The sequence below is a fragment of the Eschscholzia californica genome, unplaced genomic scaffold (assembly GCF_041429995.1).
Source record: "Eschscholzia californica isolate CP2 unplaced genomic scaffold, dmEscCali1.0.p SCAF_2, whole genome shotgun sequence".
NCBI lineage: Eukaryota > Viridiplantae > Streptophyta > Magnoliopsida > Ranunculales > Papaveraceae > Eschscholzia > Eschscholzia californica.
The window spans coordinates 60157887-60175718 of NW_028238309.1; the positions used below are offsets into that span (position 1 = coordinate 60157887).

The 17832-nt window shown below is 36.9% G+C and overlaps 2 protein-coding genes across 3 annotated transcripts; both read left to right on the forward strand.

The window, feature by feature from the left end:
• Positions 1 to 1944: 1944 nt before the first annotated feature.
• LOC147559787 (chitinase 4-like) lies at positions 1945 to 4235 on the forward strand. Its single transcript, XM_086657877.1, has 4 exons — positions 1945 to 2240; positions 2516 to 2899; positions 3772 to 3839; positions 3989 to 4235. Exons 1-3 carry the CDS (start codon positions 1970 to 1972, stop codon positions 3813 to 3815), a joined length of 699 nt encoding a protein of 232 aa, XP_086514003.1. The 5' UTR covers positions 1945 to 1969; the 3' UTR covers positions 3816 to 3839; positions 3989 to 4235.
• Positions 4236 to 11914: 7679 nt separating this feature from the next.
• Positions 11915 to 13201, forward strand: LOC147559788 (chitinase 5-like). 2 transcript variants are annotated; one of them, XM_086661735.1, is made up of 3 exons: positions 11915 to 12221; positions 12614 to 13045; positions 13101 to 13201. In XM_086661735.1, exons 1-2 carry the CDS (start codon positions 11945 to 11947, stop codon positions 13015 to 13017), a joined length of 681 nt encoding a protein of 226 aa, XP_086517861.1. In that variant the 5' UTR covers positions 11915 to 11944; the 3' UTR covers positions 13018 to 13045; positions 13101 to 13201. The 2 variants fall into 2 exon arrangements, with proteins under 2 accessions (XP_086517861.1, XP_086517860.1); XM_086661734.1 differs by having other exon boundaries at positions 12614 to 13201.
• Positions 13202 to 17832: the final 4631 nt, after the last annotated feature.

Genomic DNA, 17832 nt, shown 5'->3' on the forward strand with positions numbered 1-17832 from the left:
ATCGCCGGTAAACCTTATATATCGGCAAATGTCCTCATTTTAAGAGTGACAACTATCTGCAACTTCGCATTTTGGGTATAAAATTTTTTGTGAATTGCTTTTTTTTCTTCTGAATCATAGGTAGCAGAATTTGCAATCATGTGTTCTTGTGGTTGTCATGAACAAAGAATTATTGAATACATTATGTTACCTGAAATATATCTATTTAATAGCAATACTTGCCCCAGATTATGAATGAAACAAGTTAGTAGGATTACTTACTCGTTCATACGCTAGGTACTTCGGTGAAAGATTGAGCATACTTTTTCAAACTCAATTAGTTTATCTTTTATACATACATACCTACGTATTGTTGTTCTTTAACATACATGGTTGCATTTGGTGGAAGATTGTAAAAAGCGAATGGATAAAATAGTTGAAGAAGAACAAATCGAAGTACATGATTATTTATATTGATCTTTTACAACTTTGAAATATTTAAATTATTGACAATTTTTTAAATTAAATTTTTCTGTGACATCAGCGACGGTTTATGGATAATAAAAGCCGTCAGGCGAAGCAAAGTGGCAGAAAAGTATTGCCGACAAGATATTGGCGACGGGTCTTTTATTATTAGAGACGTCTGTAAACTCGTCGCGATGAATCTTTTTCAACGGTTTTGTTTTTAGTGACGGTTTAAAAACGTCGTAAATTTTTTTGCTTTTTGTAGTGGAATTTGAACATTAACTACGGTCTTTTGTAAAATATCTTCGTAAGATTTTAAACATTCCCACCAAAGAAGCTATCTAATTTTTTTACCACCAATCTACTAATTGCTCCATTGCAATAAGGAAAATTCCGAGTTTATGTGATTTTACTACTACACTTATGGTAATGGCTGAATATTTTGTCAGTGCTTTCATTTTTATGCAGTTGATTCAAGTTGTTTGTGGCAGCCCACTCGACGACATAAGATTTTTCCCCAATAGATTTGTCAACAAAAAAATTGACCATAGATTTGCTACGTCTTCTACTCTTCTTCATAGGATTGAAATGAAAGGCAATGAGTTCAAAATTCAAAAACAAGAAAGAAATTAAGTCGTTTCTTTCACATACTTAGCTCTTTCAACCTTTTAGATTATGCTTTGTAATAACATTAAATGAGATAAATACTGTAATTTTGTTTTAGACAAAAATTTTGGCTCATAAGTTTTGACATTCCCAATCATCCCAACTCCAAGAAAAAAGCTTAATTGGTTATTGGGAGTGCTTCCATACTGCCCAATACTTAATGTTCTTTTTCGATCCTTAAACACCAAAGAAGAGCTCTGGGGTACTTATAATAAGCTGCAAATATATAAAATTATCGATAGCAGACTTGTATAACGAGATAATTCATAGTTAAAAAAACAATTGGTTACGTAAAAGATTGAATTAGTTAATCCTGTACAAATTGAATTGTTTATTTTTCTAAACATCAATTGCTTCAAAAATAAGTATCATGCATATTCTTTTGTTAATGATAATCGGGATAAATAAATAAAATTAAATCCAGACTTCACTCTAATTTGATGATATACATTGACTTCCTTATCATTGTTATCCGATCCACCAATTGCGGGAAATTGAAAGTTGATCACCATTCTTTTCTTTTTCCTAATTGAATCCTACATGTTATTGAGATCTAGTGATTACCACTGAAACATGTCGATTGATAAACAAGTCTAAGATGCCTGTTTTCTGCCTACTAAAATATGAAAAATTAATATATCGAAAATTACGCTACCGTCTACCTTCAAGGATAGTCAACGCGGAAAATAGACATTATTCTAATATAAAATCGTATGTTCAATCATATACATCCATCTGTTGAACTTGATATGTCAAAAAGAATAATTAATTGAAATTATTTTAACATTAGACTTCTATAAATACCACTTGCTATTTCCTATGTTTCTCACCAAATCATTTTCTTAAACAAGGAAAAAATATGTCGTTTCTAAACGTTATTAAAGTTATATCAGTTGTGGGAATTTTGATTGGATTTTCATGTATTGTTGATGCACAAGTTGCAAATATTGTAACACCTGCTTTCTTTAACCAAATACTGAATCAGGCTGGCAGTGGATGTGCAGGGAAGAAATTCTATACGCCTAAATCATTTCTTGAAGCGACTAAATCTTACCCTAGTTTTGGTCGAGCTGCTAATGCAAAACGTGAAATTGCTGCATTTTTTGCCCATGTTACACATGAGACTGGACGTAAGTTCTTTCTTTTCAATCGTACTAGCTAGGGCACTTATGTTTTAACGATGTTTACAGGCATCATATTCTTTTTGTTTTTAACGGAAAACACTTATTCCAATTTTTATTTAATTTACCATATGCCAACCCGTTAATGCAAAAATAAAAAATTTGAGTTTTTAACAAAACAAAGAAACTGACTTGTCTTTTTAATTAAAAAAAGTTTAAAATTTGGTCTTCAGTCCAATTTCTTGATTTAAATAATAATACGGTATTGTATTTGGTTTGAACAGATTTTTGTTACGTAGAGGAAATAGCAAAGGCGACCTATTGTGACAGAAGTAACAAACAATGGCCTTGTGTTCCTGGCAAGAGATATTATGGTCGAGGACCTCTTCAGATAACCTGGAATTACAATTATGGTCCTGCTGGTAAAAGTATTGGCTTTAATGGTCTAAAATCTCCAGAAACCGTCGCAAAAAATCCCATCATTGCTTTCAAAACTGCTTTGTGGTTTTGGAGTAGAAATGTCCATTCCATCATTACTTCCGGAAAAGGGTTTGGTCGTACAATTCGTGCCATCAATGGTGGTGAATGCAACGGTGGAAACCCTGCCGCAGTCCGTGCCAGGGTTAGCTACTACAGAAAGTATTGTCGCCAACTTGGTGTTACCCCGGGTAGTAACATATCTTGCTAGAATATACATATAGTGTCTGCCCGTACACGTATGTGAAAGTTACGATCACCACTTTGATGTACGCATAATAAAATAAAATTACAAACAAAAATAGTCTTATGGTATCTATGAAGTCTTGGTGGTCTTTAAGCTGTCAGCGAAATAGTTTATCGACTATTATCCTTATCACGAAGTCTAGCAGATGTATGTATATGGTTTAGGTGATGCTTTTAGTAAAAGCTCATGTAACCTACTTAATTACTACTAGAATAAAGAATCAGTAAAAATAAATGGTTCCACTATATATATATATATATATATATATATGTGTGTGTGTGTGGTCTAATGTTGTACTTGGATATTGTAATAGTTTGTAATAGTTGTTTAAGAAGGTTAAATAAGTGAAATAAAAATTATATATATATCTATTATATAAAACACAATTGAGGTGGACCGTTGATATATCTCTGAGATATTCGCGTCCCTCGAATTTTCATCAAGTACTTTACGATCTAATGGACCATTATATCACCACGTATACAGTTTTACATATTTCAGTAATTAAATACTATCCCACAGGTTATTTATGTCTTTTATAACCAACCTCTTTTTACCTCCAAAACCAACCCCACGTACATTACCACGAATTTCTCTCGTACAACCAAAACTACCAAATTTTTCTCTCACCTAAAACTACTCAATCTTTTCTCTCACCTAAAACCACGAATAAACAAAACCTCATTAACTTCTCCCTCAATATTTTGAGTTATCTTTTTTAGTTTTCCATTAATCTCTCTACTGTTTTTAGTTTTCCATTAATCTCTCTATTGTTTTTCTTAGTTTTGACAATTGATTTATGATTTTCATTTGCAGGTTTAAATAACATTGCTTCCATTGCTCCACAGGTGCAGGTTTGAATCAATCATTTCATCGAGAAAAAGGTGCTCAAAACTATATTCTTACCCACTGCACCCACTTTCTCTCTTTTGAACTTCTTTGGTTGTTTAATTTTCTTATTTAAAACCTATTCAAGTTTTATTAGATTTACTGTTTTACAAGACTAATTTTGTTTCTTACTAATTTCATTCAGATATACCGCTTCAATGTAGTCTTGCTGTCGAAGTATTCGAAGAAATGTATAATTATCAAATTTCATATCTAAACCTCAATAACCTTCTTATTCATGTATAATTATGAAGGGAGGGAGAACAATTCAATAGGAAATGGACAGTGTGGGATGAAATCTTATTACTCTTTTTTTTTATGGTTTCGTAATGGATACTGTAAAGATACTGTTAGAGGAATGTAATTGAAAAGAAACATGTGTTTCCTTATTATTTTTGTGTCGTTTACTACTTTTTTACTTCTCTTAAAAGAAAACAATTCATGTTATTTATATACACCTCAATGTTTATATTTGTGGAGTTTATTACTTTTTTACTTCTCTTAAAAGAAAACAATTCATGTTATTTATATACACCTCAATGTTATTTAAACAAAAAAAAAAAATCCTTATGCAAATTTTCCTCTCTCCCTAACCGACTTCCACTTCCCATAACTCTTTCTTAAAACTTAGGGTTTCTTGAAACTAAATGAAAGTGGAAGATAATTATCTTGCCCTAAATTATCTCAAGATAATTATCTTGCCCTAAATTATCTCAACTAAAATCACATTCAGATAATTATCTCAACTAAATTATCTCAACTAAAATTATCTCAACTAAAAAAAAATCCTTATGCAAATTTTCCTCTCTCCCTAACCGACTTCCACTTCCCATAATTATGTTGCCCTAAATTATCTCAACTAAAATTACCCAGATGCAAATCGAATCCACTTATCACTCACAGATCCGCATTCAATTATTTTATCTCTCTCTAACCGATTATCACTCAGATATCCCTTTAGAAACTCCACAATCTTCTCCCTAGGAAAGTTATAAATACAGAACAATCTACTGGAGCAAGAGTTGTTCAAGTTTATCTTTCAGGTATATTTGTAGATAACATGTTTGTTAAAATTCCCATGACATTATGTAATTTTACTAGGTGTCCACCGCGTCCTACGGACGCGGTAGATCCCTTTTGGCTAACGCCTTTGTTAGTATATAATGGAAGAATATATGATGTGTCAGTGAATCTTTTACGGTCAACATAAGTCGGGTCGAACATACACTCAGACGTGCATGTACCAATGTTTCTACTTCTTCACCATCCGACATTATGCAGGTGTCTGTAATTCGCAATCATGCGAATCACAGATACCTGTGTGATCCCAGGTGGTGAAAAAATAGAAACAATGGTACATGCAAGTCTGAGTGTATGTTCAACCCGACTTATGTTGACCGTAAAAGATTCACTGACACATCATATATTCTTCCATTATATACTAACAAAGGCGTTAGCCAAAAGGGATCTATCGCGTCCGTAGGACGCGGTGGACACCTAGTTTTTATATATATGCACATGATTTTTTATTTCTAATATACATCATGATAAATAGCTCTGAAGTCACAATGATATTGCATGAACATGTTCAATAAAGTTGATATGACTCAATTCACCTTACATTTTATGTATCATGGAATCATAAAAATATAAAACATCCAAAAGGTATAAGCTAAAGATATTCAGAAATCGCATATTAACATTAGAATGGAGAATATTAATTGATTCCTCTTTTGGAACTTACTGTCCTCTCCAAATGTGTTTTCTTTTCCATTTGACCTCTTACATTATCAACTTCCTGCAGATTGAAATGAGGATTGAGCCGAAAGTTAATTTAGAGAATAATTTTATGAGGAATCTTTCACATACGTACTCTACTTTTAAAGATGCCATTAAATTGGTTATCGAAAAAACATTTGTTTAATTGGTAGATTTCTGTAAGAAACGTAAATGTGCAAGTAATATGATTTAGTAGTAATAATATTAGGGAAGTAGCAACCGAGCAAATATGATTCATATAAGTTGTATGGAATAACCACAATGGATTCATATGTCATTTAGAAAAATGAGCACATTCACAATGGATTGAGAAGCCCGTGAAGATGAATAACAATGTTTTCTCACATTGCAATGCATCCTAAGATGCCTGAAAGAACACAAATTTAATACTCCATAATTTTTTTTTAACCCAAAGTCATCATCATCTAACCGTAATATGGGGCGAATATCTCGTTGAACCAATTATATTACGCAAAATTATATACATTAATCCCCAGAGGTCCTGTCAACAGTTGGTAGTCCAAGTGGTTCCAAGGTGTTGACATAAACTCCAGAAATCCCTAAAGGTCTTAGGTTCGAACCCCAGAAAAGGTGGAATCTTTGGTTATTTGAATTGGAATTATGTAGGTATTAATAAAGTTGTTGGGCTTCAGGCCATTTTCTTTGTTGGGCTATAGACTCGGTGTTGTTAATGTTTGAGTGGGGCAGTTATCGAGTTTATCACATCTATGATGTATCAAATGCCAAATATCACGAAGTACGTAGATCGTAGTCGTCTTCCAAAAAAAAAATCCCCCGACGTCCTAGGCATAGATAATAAATCCTATCAAATTGATTAATTTATTATAAAATACTGAAACTTTCTTTCTTTTCTTGATTTCTTCGTGAGAGATTTAATTTGAGATATTTACTTTCTCAAAGTAGAAGCAAGTCCTAAATCAAGGGGATATTTGAATTTGGGTACTCTTGTTTAGGGGTGGGATTTTGGCCCGAAAACACGGAACCCGCCTACGACCGTCCGAGTCCGAAGGGTCCGTGACCGTCCGATGCCCGAATCGGCCGTACCCGCCCGGCCGAAAGATCTTAAGCGGACGGACGCGGGCATAGGTCTTTACCCGGTGGTCCGACCGAGTCCGCCCGCTTATATCGTCCGCTCGACCGAACCCGTCCACACCCGTCCGTTTATCCTACCCGTTATACATGCCCGCCTATATGATTGATTTTAAGCCTTTAGATTTGTAGAGTTAGCTACAACCATTAGATTTCAAGAGTAAAAATAAATAACCCTAGAAATCACTTTTCTTAATTTTGTCTTCGTCGTTCTACTTCTCTAGTCTCTATCTCCTCCAAAATCTCAGTATCTCATCAATAACCCGAGAATCCACAATAAAACGGTCGTAATCCATGAGAAGTAGCTAGAAACCGATCATAATCCATGAGAAATCTCAATGCTTATCTTGCGATTTTGAATTCATTTACTTTTTAGAATTGTAAAGTGGGAGTTTTAGAAAGTTGTATTTAGCGACTAAACATTTTAAATTTCGAATAAAAGTTTCGTTATTTGTTCATTAGTGACCGGTGTCCGCCCGACCGATATCCGGTTTGCCCGACTATCAAAACGGTCACGGACGGGCACTTTGTTGGAGAACAATCCGAAATGTCCGCCCGTTTTATCCGGATGTCCTAGTGGACACTTAGGACTCGTGTCCGTTCCGCCCGGACCGGTTGAGTTAGTGTCCGTTTCCCGCCCGTCCGGACCGATTCGCACCCCTACTCCTGTTTAGCTATATTTCCTCCAAGTGTTATAAAGTCTGATGTGTTTTCCTGTTGCAGTACAAGCAGATAGATGATTGGGTTAGATTTCTAGGGATGGAGTTTTTAGGGCTTGCTTTGATATGAAAGGAGAGATTTCAATGGATGGTGAAATTTGGCCATTGGGTGAGACTAAAGATCTGATATGTCTGACACCTGCGAAGCCATACCGGGGCAGGTAATGGGAATGTCATTCTTGGAATATGCTCGGTCCAATCCGCCCGATGAAAACATGTGCTCATTTAGTTTCAGTGCCCAATCGGTCCAACCAGCTAAATCAGAACCCAAGCCCGAATGTACGATGGGTGTAGATCGATTGAGTTTAGACTTTAGACAAAGAAAGAGAATGATGTTCGACATGTTTGAGGAAAAAATGTGGAAGCTCTAGGGCTTATTAATCCTGTTGTTATGAATTGATCTATTGGTCAGATATATATATATATATATATATATATATATATATATATATATATATATATATCAGTTGGGTTATTCACGTACAAGCCTTTCGGGTGGGGCGACAGGTTAAGGATCCTACCTGTCTTTGACTGTATCTGCCCGTTCTCACAGGTTGGGCGAGGGGTGGGAATCGGGCGGGCTCGGACATAATAGAATCGGACTCAGGCGGATCGGGCACCAAAACCTCGGGCCCACTACTATTAGTCGGGCGGATCGGGCCGGACATATTCCCCTTATTGGCTGTCCGCAGCCCGCCCGAGCCTGCCTGCCCGAGCGGGCTCTGTCGGTGACGGGCCGGACGGGCTCGGGTTATTTATTAAAAAAAATTATTGATTAACTAAGCATATTTATGAAACAAAATTATTGATTAACTAAGCAAAAATTATTGATTAATTAATACACAAAATTGGTTTCAAAAAAAAATTAAAATACACAATTGCACATATTTATGAAACCCTAGATCATCCTAGGGTTTAAATGAACATCACTAAACAAAATTACAACATCTCATACTTATAAACCCTAGATTATCTAGAGAGATTTACATCAAGAACATTTAAAGAATCAAACAGAAAATATATCAAGAAAACTTATCCATTTATATGTATTTGATACAATTTGTTTAAGCTTCCTCAAATCATAAAAACTAAAAATAAAAAACACATCATGAACCTTTATCCAGAGAGATTTATCCATCTATTTATGAAACCCTGGATTAACCAAAGTTAAGATCTGCTTTACAACCTGAAAAAAAAAAAAAAAAAACAATTATAGTAAACCCTAGATTATCTATCTACTTACTGAACATCAAATCTTATCTTCCAAAACTTAACCCACATGTAGAAACGATTACAGTAAACCCTAAATCGAACATCATCTTATTTATCAAACACCCATAGCCAGGTTAGATCGAAGGATAAACGATAGAAAGAAAGATATCTATATTTGTAACCAATATCTCTTTCACTATTTCATAACAAGTAGTGAAAACTTTCTTTGGAGAGAAAGATAGAAAGAAGAAAGAATATAGAGAGAGAGAGAGAGAGAGAAACAGAAGCGGAGAGAGAAAAAACCTAGTAGAGAGAAAGAGAGGCAGAGAGAGAGAGAGGAAGGGATTAGGGTTTCTCTTGAAGAAGAGATTAGGGTTTTATTTGGGGCTCTTTAAGAGACCTATTTATAGGCTCTTACGCGGGTCTGGAGCGGGCGGACCTCTCTCGGGCGGGTAGCGGACGGGCTTTTCAGGCCGGGTCTCGGATTTGAACCCCTGTCCGAGGCCCGCCCTATAAGCCCGATTTCCACGGTCCGGGTAAGCCCGGCTCGGGTAAGCTTCGGGTTGCGGGTCCAAACGGTCCGGGCGGATCGGGCCAGGTCCCGGATTCCCAGACCGTTTTCCCAGCCCTAAGTTGGGCCTACCCAAGTTGGGTAGCAGGCCCCCACTGCCTCCTTTCGAGGCAAATGGGCACGATCAAGTCGCGGGCTCAAAGACCATTTTCCCAGCCCTACCGCCGAGCATCTTACACAAGTTTGCGAGAAGAATAAGTGTTACATGGAACCTCAAGTTATACAAAAATATATGTGGTTGCATCCTAATGAAAACTTATTGAAAACTGATTTTTTTTTTTAATTTAGATTCGAATTCAAATCTCTACTGCGTAAAGGTACACATGGTGCTTTCAATCCACCACATGCGGCTGCAGGAGCGATTGCTCGAAATCATTTGGGAGAGATTTTAGGGACAAAGATGATCATGTTTCCATCGGTTTCGCCTCTTCATAGCGAAATGAAGGCGTTTGAGCTAGGGTTTTGGTTAGGACAAGAGCTGGGGTTTCAGACTTATATATTAGAAGGGGATTGCAAGTCGATGGTGGAGATGTTATCAGACCCAAATTGCCAACCTCCGTGGCGAATATCTAGAGATCTAGAGAGGATTCGTGGACAAATATCAACCGTGGACATTGAATTACAATTTTGTCCCCGAATCTCTAATATGGAGGCTCATAATTTGGCGAAATCGCTCATTGCTCCCTGACTAGAGCTTATTTAGTTTTCTAGTCCTTTCAGTTCACTTACTCATCCTAGATTAGTTATCTTATTCTTGTTCTCTCGAATTTGTAACTTACATTGGATGTTATATTTATTTGAAAGCTTTATTCAAAAAAAAAAACAGTGGGTTATTGACCTCCATATTATTGTTACCCTGATTAAAACTAGTTTTTTTACTTTTCAAAGAAAAATCATTTCTTGAAAGTGAGTCAGGTCTTTATTCAAACCCCAACCAGGGCCGTGCCTGAGAATTTAGGGGCCCAGTGCCAATTTCAAACGGGCCCTTTCCTATGACAGATTATTTTTTTTTTTTGAAATAGCCAAATGTTAGTTAGATAGATTTAACTATCATCCTCTCACCTCAACAAAAAAAAAAAAACTATCATCCTCTCAATGCGTGACTCTCCAAAATTATGATTTTAACTTGGAATGAATTTGAAAGACAGACGACATCCAAGAAAAAAAACAAGACAAGTTTTGGAAAGAGATATGCGCTAAAGTGAACAGGGGCTTGTGATTTGCCGTCTTTAATTGTTATTTGATGTGCAAATACTATAGAAATCAAAATTTAAGGTATTAAAATCAAACTAAAATTAGTTCAACAAAAAAAAAATCAAACTAAAATTTAATATGGCCCATTTAGCTAGCAAGGAGTAACTATTATGCTCTAAAAAAACAAAAGTAAATTGTTATTTGATTGGAAGTAGAATAGAAATGAAAATTTAAGGTAGTAAAATCAAACTATAAAATTTAATAGGTAGCAAGGAATAAGTAACATGGCTCAGAAAAAGATGAAGGCGAATTGCCAATACTTGGTTTCGAACTCGGGACCTCCCGTACGCGACCTAACTAAACTCACCACCAGTAGAGCTAGAACATCTCTAGTGATTGTGTTCTAATTTTATTTACACTTAATGTTCTACAACCTTAGGAGATAGAAATTGGGGGCCGTGTGGTGGGGGGCCCTGTGCGGGCGCACGGCCCGCACCCCTCACCACACGGCCCTGACCCCAACTTTTTTTTTTCGTTGAAGATTCAAACCCCAACTTGGTGGGCTATGTTTGAGCACCCCTTCTCCATTTATTTTTGCACAAAGGACTGTTTCAAAGTGTCTTGCTCATTATGTTTATCCAGAATCATCATATTTTTATTCCAATGGCAAAAGGAGATATTGTTAAAGGATTTAGCCTATCCACAGGGAAAAAAAAATGTGATTTTGGTTCAACGGAGAATTTTTCTTTCGCAATAATTGTGCATTTTTTTTCCAGAAATCATGGCTCACTCTTTCGTCTAAAAACAAATATATATATATATATATATATATATATATATATATATATATATATATATATATATATATATAGACAACCTCCATTGAAGAATGAAAAGAGAGTGTCAAGAGAGTGTAAAGAATAAAATGTACAAGTCAAATGAGTGCCCGGAGGGTCAAGAAGATCCAACCAGACCAATTAAGTTGAATTGATTTACTCGATAGGCTAAAACTCCCATGTGAAACTTTCTACCATGTCCTCTTCCGTGCGGCAATTTTTTAGGCTAACAGGCCATTTATTTTTACTTTCCGAGTCACATGAAGCACACGTAACTTTTAAACCTATCACGAGTGGATATAGTTCTGATACCATATTAAATTTAGAACAGCCAATTATCCATAACTTGTAATTATCGGAAAGCTATTTCACTATCTCACAACTGAACTAATGACAACTTTGGCCTCGAGATGTTTTCTTTTCTGATTGTTACAACGAAATTATATATGGATGAACCCAACAAGATTTAGAAGTATGATATCACGACATTCTAGAGTAAAGGAAGGCGGCGAATTGGATTATTCTAACATAAAATCAACTCTCCAATCATATTCATATCAATTCCACTTGACATCTAAAAGATATTCTAACCTAAAATCAACTCTCACAACTTCTATAAATAGAACCTACATTTTCCTATATTCTCACCAAATCATTCTTTTCAAACAAGAAAAAAGAAAATGTCACCTCTTGGCAGTGTTATTGGAGTTATTTCAGTTTTGGGGGTTTTGATTGGGTTTTCGTCTATTGTTAGTGCACAATCAGTTGCCAGTATCGTATCACCGGCCTTTTTTAATGGAATAATTAATCAGGCTAGCAGCGGATGTGCTGGAAAGAATTTTTATTCGCGTCAAACATTTCTTCAAGCCACTCAATCATACCCTAGTTTTGGTCAAGGTGCTACCTCAAAACGCGAAATCGCTGCATTCTTTGCACACGTCACTCATGAGACTGGACGTAAGTTTTCTTTTTTTTCTCTTTCGATACTAATTTTCAGCACGTGTTTTTCAAATTACTTTTGTTGATTTGACGAAAACAAATAACTCAATGTATATGTCGAAAATTTATCCATTTTTTTCCATTTCTCTATCATTCCTAATCTCTCGGTCTAGCCCGGGACCAGATGGTCCGTAGGCCAAAGCTCGTCTAGCTATTGGGTAGGCTCTTAAACGAGTCTGGTGCAAACCTGGATCCAGGCTGGTCGGGCACGAATACCACTACTAAACAACTACTTGATTATATATATATATACTTGGATTCTAGATTAAAAAATGAAAATCTTTCATTTATTTTTTCTTTCATTACAAAGATATTTGATTAATGGTTTATAATCCATTTGGTTTGAACAGATTTCTGTTACATAGAAGAAATAGCAAAAAGTGACTATTGTGACAAAAACAATAAACAATGGCCTTGTGCTCCTGGCAAGCAATATTACGGTCGAGGACCTATTCAAATTTCTTGGAATTACAATTATGGTCCTGCTGGTAAAAGTATTGGTTTTGACGGCCTCCGTGCTCCTGAAACCGTCGCTAAAAATCCCGTTATTGCTTTCAAAACTGCACTGTGGTTTTGGACTAACAATGTTCATTCCCTTATTACTTCTGGCCAAGGGTTTGGCAGGACGATTCGCGCCATCAATAGTATTGAATGCAACGGGGGAAACTCTGCAGCAGTGCGGGCTAGGGTGAATTATTATCAGACTTACTGTCGTCAACTCGGAGTCGCGCCTGGAGATAACCTAACTTGCTAGAATATATATTGTCCCCTTGTTTGTGTATGTACCTTCTAAAATAAAATAAAGGTAGCTTTGATCTTTACGATGGTTCGTGTGAGCTTCTCTTTGATGTAGCTTTGGACTCGTTTGTATGTATATTTAATCTAATTACTTGTAAGAATAAAAATGAGTCAAATAAATGGCATATGTTCTAATGTTATATTTTGGTATTTTAGTGTTTGGGATAATTTTATGTGAAGATTAAATAAATCTACATATATATATATATATATATATATATATATATAAACCCCTAACTCTTCTATGATTTTTTATTTTTATTTTCTATACAAATCATGATTCCTACTTGGAAGCTAATATATTCTTCACCAAGGCTTTGAATGAAGAATTTGAAACTATATATCAAAGAGAGAGTTTAAAGCCCCTCAATTTTTCCTATTTTTGTACGACCTACTAATTGTTGGAATCGGAGCCAATTTTGGCTCGAGCCGACTCGTCAAACTCAGAAACGGAACGCGCTATTGCGTTCGTCTCGTCGAGCTCTACAATTTAGAGCCAAGAATCACTCAAATCCGATTCCGGATGAATGAGAAATTCAAGGTTAAAGTTTGAACGAAAAAATCGGTTGAAATAGGTACTAAATTGTCAAAGAGGACAAATCACGTTGGGGGGCATTCGCGCGAAGAGGACGCGCGCCAATCTGGACGGTGGGCGTTCTCTCCGCGAGATTGCGCGAGATCTAACGATCCGCGTTCTCTCCGCGTCGGGACAAAGCGGGACTGTGCCAGGTGTCGGCCATCTGGTTAGCGCGGTGGGTAACTTTCGGGACAGATTACGCCCATCTTGCGGCTGCTGTTTCACCCGAGTTTTTGAGCCAGATCTGACGGCCAAAAATTCACCCGAAAAACCCAGTTATATAACCAACTCTTCCCAAAGAGTTGTGTCCCTAAAATCCAAGAGTTTTGTCCCCAAAACTCTAGAGATGTGTCCCAAAAGTTTATACCTATTCAATTCCTATAAATACCACCCAAACTCACTTCATTTTTGATCAATTCAATTCATTCTCTTCTTCTCTTCCCTTCTAACAATTAGAGGTTCTGGTTGGCCTAGAATATCTAATTAAAGAAGTTTTTTCTAGAGGTTCTGGATAGACTAGAATATCTAGAAAAGGAAGAAAGAAGTCTCGAGTGAACTTGAATTTCAGAAGCGTCTAGAAGATCATCCGCATTAGTCCAAGAGCTCATAATACTGACACAGGTTCGTCCGCTTTCAGAATATAGAAGTACCATCTTAAAATTCTGAAAGGTTAGTCGTTGTATCCCGAAGGCATTCACCCCAACGTTTGGTACTGTTACGGGGGTGTAAAATGTCTTAAGGAAAGAGAATTTATTCTTGCCTCGACTAAATTAACACCTATCACGGTTAGCCCGAAAGAAGGAATATTAATTATTCTTTATTAGTTTATCTCTCTATAAGTTAGAGAAAGGAAACTCTGTCTAAATCAAGCCAAGACAGAGAGAAATCGACTTATCGATTAATAACCAGAGAACAACAATCTTAAGACATTTTATGACTTAAAGATGGTTCAAACCAGAGGAGGTAAAAAGTACTTCATCACTTTTATCGATGACTCCACTCGGTTTTGCTATGTCTACTTACTAAGAAGTAAGGATGAAGCAGTCGATAAGTTCGAACTTTATAAAACCGAAGTGGAAACTCAACTTAATAAAAAGATTAAGGCTTTGAGAAGTGATCGAGGTGGAGAATATGAATCTCCTTTCGCCGAGATATGTGCGAAGAATGGCATAGTTCATCAAACAACGGCTCCTTATACACCTCAACAAAATGGTGTAGCAGAGCGGAAAAACAGAACCTTAAAGGAAATGATGAACGCTTTCTTGATAAGTTCTGGTTTACCTCAGAACTTGTGGGGGGAAGCGATATTATCGGCGAATCACTTATTAAATAAGTTACCCCATAGAAAGACCGGTAAAATTCCATATGAGTTATGGAAAGGAAGGATGCCATCCTTTAAGTACACGAAAGTGTGGGGGTGTCTGGCGAAGGTATTAGTCCCTCCTCCTAAACGGGTCAAGATAGGACCTAAAACTGTGGACTGTGTATACATAGGGCCTGCAATAAATAGTGGCGCCTATAGATTTCTAGTACATAAGTCTGAAATCGAAGATATACACGTAAACACCATTCTGGAATCGAGAGATGCTAAGTTCTTTGAACACATCTTTCCTTTCAAACAGAATTCAGAAGTCTCATCTGAAAGTAGAAAACGTGTAAGAGATGAGGAAGAGGAAAATCTGGAAACATCTAAAGAAGATGATATGGAAATCGAGGAAACAACACTCGAACCTCGAAGAGGCCAAAGGACAAAGAAAGCTAAGACATTTGGTCCTGATTTTCTAACCTATATGGTAGAAAATGAACCTCAAACTTTCACAGAAGCAATGACTACTCCAGAAGCTCCATTCTGGAAAGAAGCTGTTAATAGTGAAATAGAATCCATCATGGGAAATCATACATGGGAGCTAGTAGACCTCCCACCAGGTTGCAAGCCTCTAGGCTGCAAATGGATTTTCAAAAGGAAATTGAAAACAGATGGATCTATAGACAAGTATAAAGCAAGACTTGTCGCACAGGGATTCCGACAAAAAGAAGGGTTAGATTATTTCGACACCTATTCTCCAGTTAGTCGAATCACCTCAATAAGAGTGTTAGTAGCTATAGCATCCTTATATAATCTGGAAATTCATCAGATGGATGTGAAAACCGCTTTCTTAAACGGACAACTCGAAGAAGAGATATATATGAACCAACCAGAAGGGTTCATAGCTCCGGGACAAGAAAAGAAAGTGTGTAGGTTAGTGAAATCACTATACGGGCTAAAGCAAGCTCCGAAGCAGTGGCACTTAAAGTTTGATGACACATTATTATCAAACGGATTTAAGATCAACGAATGTGATAAATGTGTCTATACAAAGGTAACTGCTAAAGGATGTGTTATTCTATGTTTGTATGTAGATGACATGCTAATTATGGGAAATAATTTAGATGTCATTAATACAACTAAAAAGATGCTTTCGAAAACTTTCGATATGAAAGATTTAGGGAAAGCAGAGGTCATTCTTGGAATTAAGGTTTCCAAGACGGCTGAAGGGATAAGTCTATCTCAAACGCATTACGTTGAGAAAATCTTAGAAAAATTCAGCAAAGATGACCTCAAAGTGGCGAATACTCCGATAGATCCAAGTATTCACTTAATGAAGAATACAGGGAACGCAGTAAGACAATTAGAGTACTCTCGGATTATTGGAAGTCTGATGTACCTAATGAACTGTACTCGACCAGACATAGCCTACTCAGTTAGTAAGCTAAGTAGATTTACGAGTAACCCGAATAACACACATTGGAACGCCATAACGAGAGTGTTACGGTATCTAAGAAAGACGAAGGAGTACGGACTCCATTATACCACATATCCCGCAGTCTTAGAGGGATATGCAGATGCAAATTGGATATCAGATACCGACGACACTAAGTCAACCAGTGGATATGTGTTTACACTGGGAGGGGCTGCCATATCATGGAAATCTTCGAAGCAAACGTGCATTGCTCGATCGACAATGGATTCAGAATTCATTGCTCTAGATAAAGCAGGGGAAGAAGCAGAATGGCTGCGACAATTCCTTGAAGATATTCCAATATGGCCAAAGCCGGTGCCTGCAATCAACATACACTGCGATAACCAAGCAGCGATTGCACTGGCACAAAGCAAGATGTACAACGGTAAGTCTCGACACATTCGTCGGAGACATAATACCGTTAAGCAACTTCTCTCTGAAGGGATCATAACTATAAATTATATAAGATCCAAAGATAACCTAGCGGATCCATTTACAAAAGGGTTATCTAGAGAGTTAGTAGTTGCATCATCAAAGGGAATGGGGCTAACGCCTAAGTAAATGAGTAAAGGCATGGTGAAACCCTACCTAGATGACTGGAGATCCCACGATCTAGGTTCAAAGGGCAACTGAAGCTATATCCTGACTCGACAGTAACACTGTAAGAGATCTCTATCTCTTACCCATTCCTAGGATGACAACAGTGTTACCTGCGTTGAGAGGTTAAGCATTAAGCTTTTAATCAATCCGAAAACTTAGAACTTGATTCTAACGTGAGGTATAGCAGGATACCTTAGTACGGATAACCTATATGTGTGTGAATTGATGCCGGTTCCGTGAGAAGGTCGTCTAGGCAGACTTCTCTAAAGCACACACGAAATCGGGAATGTTCAGGGCCGAAATGAACACAACCGAGAACCTAAGTTAGTAAGGGATTAGCTGTGTGATAGCTATTTTGGATTACAATTCTCAGGACCCAGTTCAAGACGTAAAGTTCACTGCCGTCCTTGTAGACCTTGTAGTTATTCACTAGGAAAGGTTCAAAGTCGAAAGACTACCTTCTTCCGATGCAGCGAAGTTCCGCTTATGAGCTCTGTCAGTGTCAGTCTGTCAGTATAGTATGTCTGTATATATCATAGCATATAAAACCTCAAATTTTCATTCATGTGGGGGATTGTTGGAATCGGAGCCAATTTTGGCTCGAGCCGACTCGTCAAACTCAGAAACGGAACGCGCTATTGCGTTCGTCTCGTCGAGCTCTACAATTTAGAGCCAAGAATCACTCAAATCCGATTCCGGATGAATGAGAAATTCAAGGTTAAAGTTTGAACGAAAAAATCGGTTGAAATAGGTACTAAATTGTCAAAGAGGACAAATCACGTTGGGGGGCATTCGCGCGAAGAGGACGCGCGCC